The sequence below is a fragment of the Sinocyclocheilus anshuiensis genome, unplaced genomic scaffold (genome assembly GCF_001515605.1).
Source record: "Sinocyclocheilus anshuiensis isolate Anshui unplaced genomic scaffold, SAMN03320099.WGS_v1.1 scaffold115, whole genome shotgun sequence".
Taxonomy (NCBI): domain Eukaryota; kingdom Metazoa; phylum Chordata; class Actinopteri; order Cypriniformes; family Cyprinidae; genus Sinocyclocheilus; species Sinocyclocheilus anshuiensis.
The window spans coordinates 1767709-1771161 of NW_015548219.1; the positions used below are offsets into that span (position 1 = coordinate 1767709).

Below are 3453 nucleotides of genomic sequence, written 5' to 3' on the forward strand. Positions count from 1 at the left end.
ACAAGCGGCTTTGACGCCAAGTCAAAAGTCAATCCTGTTAGTTTAGACCTCTGTAAACTCTAGTCACAGCATGACGACAAAACACAGGTGGACACAGGTCTTAAAGTCCCTGCTAAGCTTCCATAAAGACCAAATACAATTAGACTTCCGGTTCAACTTAAAGAATTCAGTCTTATTGAATGATTTGTGTCTTTTTCAGTGTTATTATAGTTTAATTGAGATATTATTATAATAATTAATATTTTGAATTATTTCTATTTTTGTAATTCCTGATTTTATTTTAATTTTAAAGTTTTAGTAATTTTGTTGTTTATTTCTGTATTTATGTCATATTATTTTTTATTGTACTGTGTGTGTGTGTGTGTGTGTGTGTGTGTGTGTGTTCTTTTGACAGCACTACTATATATAATTATATATATATAAAATGTGTGCATCAGTTTTAGTTATTTTTGCATATTTTTATGGTTTTAGTTAACGATGGTCCTTTTCAGGAAGATATTAGCAATTTTCACGATACACTTGATTTTTGTGATGAATTTCACTTGCTTTATCCTTGATTTTAAACCAAAAAGTTATATATTAGCTATAATTATAGGTTAATTTTATGCTATTATATATTGTATTATGATAAAATATTACAAAAACAAACACTTTTCCTTTAGAATAACATGCACTGAAAATTGCAGAAAATATCCATGCAATATCCATGATATTTTGATATATGTTATGGCATCTTTGATACTATAGTAGATAAATATGGTAATAATTCAATACTTTTTTTTATTTTTTACTATTTTTATGATAATTTGACTATTTTGCTGTCAAGTTGTCTTCAAGTACATTTTAAAAGCTTTTGGCTTAAAAAAATGGGATGGTGTCGAGATTTTAAATAAGAGTGCATTTTCTTTGACTTGCCAAATATCACTTGAGTACTGCACAGTCCTCAGTGAGTTGTCAAAAACAAAACAGTACTCACTTGATTTGCTCCCATGTGCGTGTCCCCAGGTGAAGCACCCACAGATCTTTATAATGATAGAACTGCTCGCCGTCAGGAGACGCAAACTCCCCTCCAAATATCCACATCTGCCCTCCACCCTGGGGAACTACCACTGCCTGCAGGGAGATGGAGAGAGAGCAACAGAAACGTGCTTGAGATAAATGACTTATGTTAAGACAATCTGACCCCTGGTGGTGAAGACTGAAATAACATGTCCAGCATTAAAGGGGTCATATGATGCGATTTCAAGTTTTCCTTTCTCTTTGGAGTGTTACAAGCTGATTGTGCTGCGCTTGTCAGAAGGAGGGACTTTGTAGAAAACGAAGCGTTTGAGAGAGGCGGGGCATAGAGGACCTACAATAATGTACAGTATTTGAAAAATAATGTGTTTTTTGAACATTAAAGCATGTCAACATATTCTGTTACACCAAATAAACAAAATAATGATCTTTAAAAAAGCATCATATGACCCCTTTAATACAAATCTGTTACATCTTGTTGTTTGTATATATTTTCTGTCAAAGAAATGTTATAATATTATTATATTTTTATATTTCAAATATTAGGTTTAACTTACAAATTAAATAAGTTAAAAGAGTACCTGTTGAGCGCAGCGTCTTGGAGGAGGGTTCGGGATCTCTGCCTTCACCCAGATGTTTTTCTTAATGTTGTAGAAGAATAATTAATTGTACAGAAACGTCTGAAAGAAAGGAAACATTTAACTGACTTGAGGCTTTTTGGGAAGCACACAGTTTGTGTTTCGGTTGATAAGATTTGCCACTTCTGTACAGTAACAAACTAATTAATATGTATTTACATATTTCATAGGAATATATCGACCGTATATTGATATATTATATAAATATATATGTCAACAATACATGATATATCAATATATCATGTCCTCTGGTGGAAAATCCAGCTTAAACTGGAAGCTGGTTTCTAGTTGGTCCGAGCTAGTCATTACCAAGTAGACCATCTCGTATACTAGCAACAAACCTTTTATCCAAAGCAGCTTACAAATGAGGAATACAATAAGAGTATAACAAGCTTAAGGTGGTCAGGATGGTTCTTGGAACATGACAGTTGATTGACCAGCTAATGACTATCTTAGACCAGCTCCAAAACATAGCTACACATTTACCAATATGAGCAGTGTTGGGGAAAGTTACTTTTAAAAGTAATGCATTACAATATTGCGTTACTCCAAAAAAAGTAACTAATTACGGTACTTAGTAACTTTTTATGGAAAGTAATGCGTTACGTTACTTTTGCGTTACTTTTTAAATCTTCGCGTTACTTGTAATGCGTTACCCCCAACACTGAACATGAGTACTTACTTCCCATTGAAAAATTCCCCTCCGAATAAAATCAGCTCGTCTTTTTCGGGATGCGCACACAGAGAAGCGTTCAACCTGCGGAGAGCGCGAGCTGTCACTCAGATGTCACAGGAACAGACACGTGACTCACACCTGTACACACACACACATACACACACACCTGGGTGACGGAGGGGGACACGCCGTCTCCAACACTTGCGTCTTTTTCGCGTCCAGGCACTGAAATTCCGCTATTAAAGCCTCTAAATCCTCCTGATTCCATAAAATACAGAATGAAACTATGACATTTGTGTTGGTTTACTGTTTTGAGTGCTAATGGCATCTTAAGCAATAAATTCACTCACCTCCTCTCTTTTCGATCTTTTTGACACTTTCTTCTCCATTTTAGCGGCTGTTTTCTCCGCTCCTTTCAGTTTCTTTTCTTTTTTACCCTTTTTACCCATTTTGATTGTTTTAAAAGGCACAGATTGACTTAAGCGTGACGATCACAGCGACATGGAGCTTTAAATGAACTACAAGACCGACGTATGAAATACTTCCGCCAGCAACACGTTTCTCGATGGTTTGTTTTTAACACTTCTGCGCTATAGCGCCACTTGCTGGTGCGGGTGAATATTGTTGTACTGATAAAACTTCACAAATACGACGATTTAGACATTCCTAGAGAAATAAAAAAATAAATAATTTATTATTTTATAAATTAAATTAAAAATCAAATGAAATTAAATACAATTTTCACAACATCAAATTAAATACAATTAAGTACAATTAAATTAAATTAAATTAAATTAAATTAAATTAAATTAAATTAAATTGAAATAAAATAAAATAAAATAAAATAAAATAAAAATTTCACTGCATCAAACAGCAGGGGGCTTAGGTCATATTTCTCTTGAATAATAAAAAAGCACAACATATATCATTATTATAAATTATTACATAAATATACCCTGGACCACAAAACCAGTCATAAGTACAGGTATATTTGTAGCAATAGCCAACAATTCATCGTTTGGGTCAAAATTATCGATTTTTCTTTTATGCCAAAAATCATTAGTGTATTAAGTAAAGATCATGTTCCATGAAGATATTTAGTAAATTTCCTACCGTAAAAAT

The 3453-nt window shown here is 33.3% G+C and overlaps 1 protein-coding gene across 1 annotated transcript in view; it reads right to left on the minus strand.

Moving 5' to 3' along the window:
• Positions 1–2870, minus strand: part of klhdc4 (kelch domain containing 4) — an 8841-nt gene extending 5971 nt beyond the window's left edge. The window contains 5 exon segments of the mRNA XM_016441038.1: positions 977–1113; positions 1599–1697; positions 2334–2412; positions 2498–2589; positions 2682–2870. Coding sequence (XP_016296524.1) covers positions 977–1113; positions 1599–1697; positions 2334–2412; positions 2498–2589; positions 2682–2780 — 506 coding nt within the window. The 5' untranslated portion in view covers positions 2781–2870.
• Between the last annotated feature and the right edge of the window lie 583 nt (positions 2871–3453).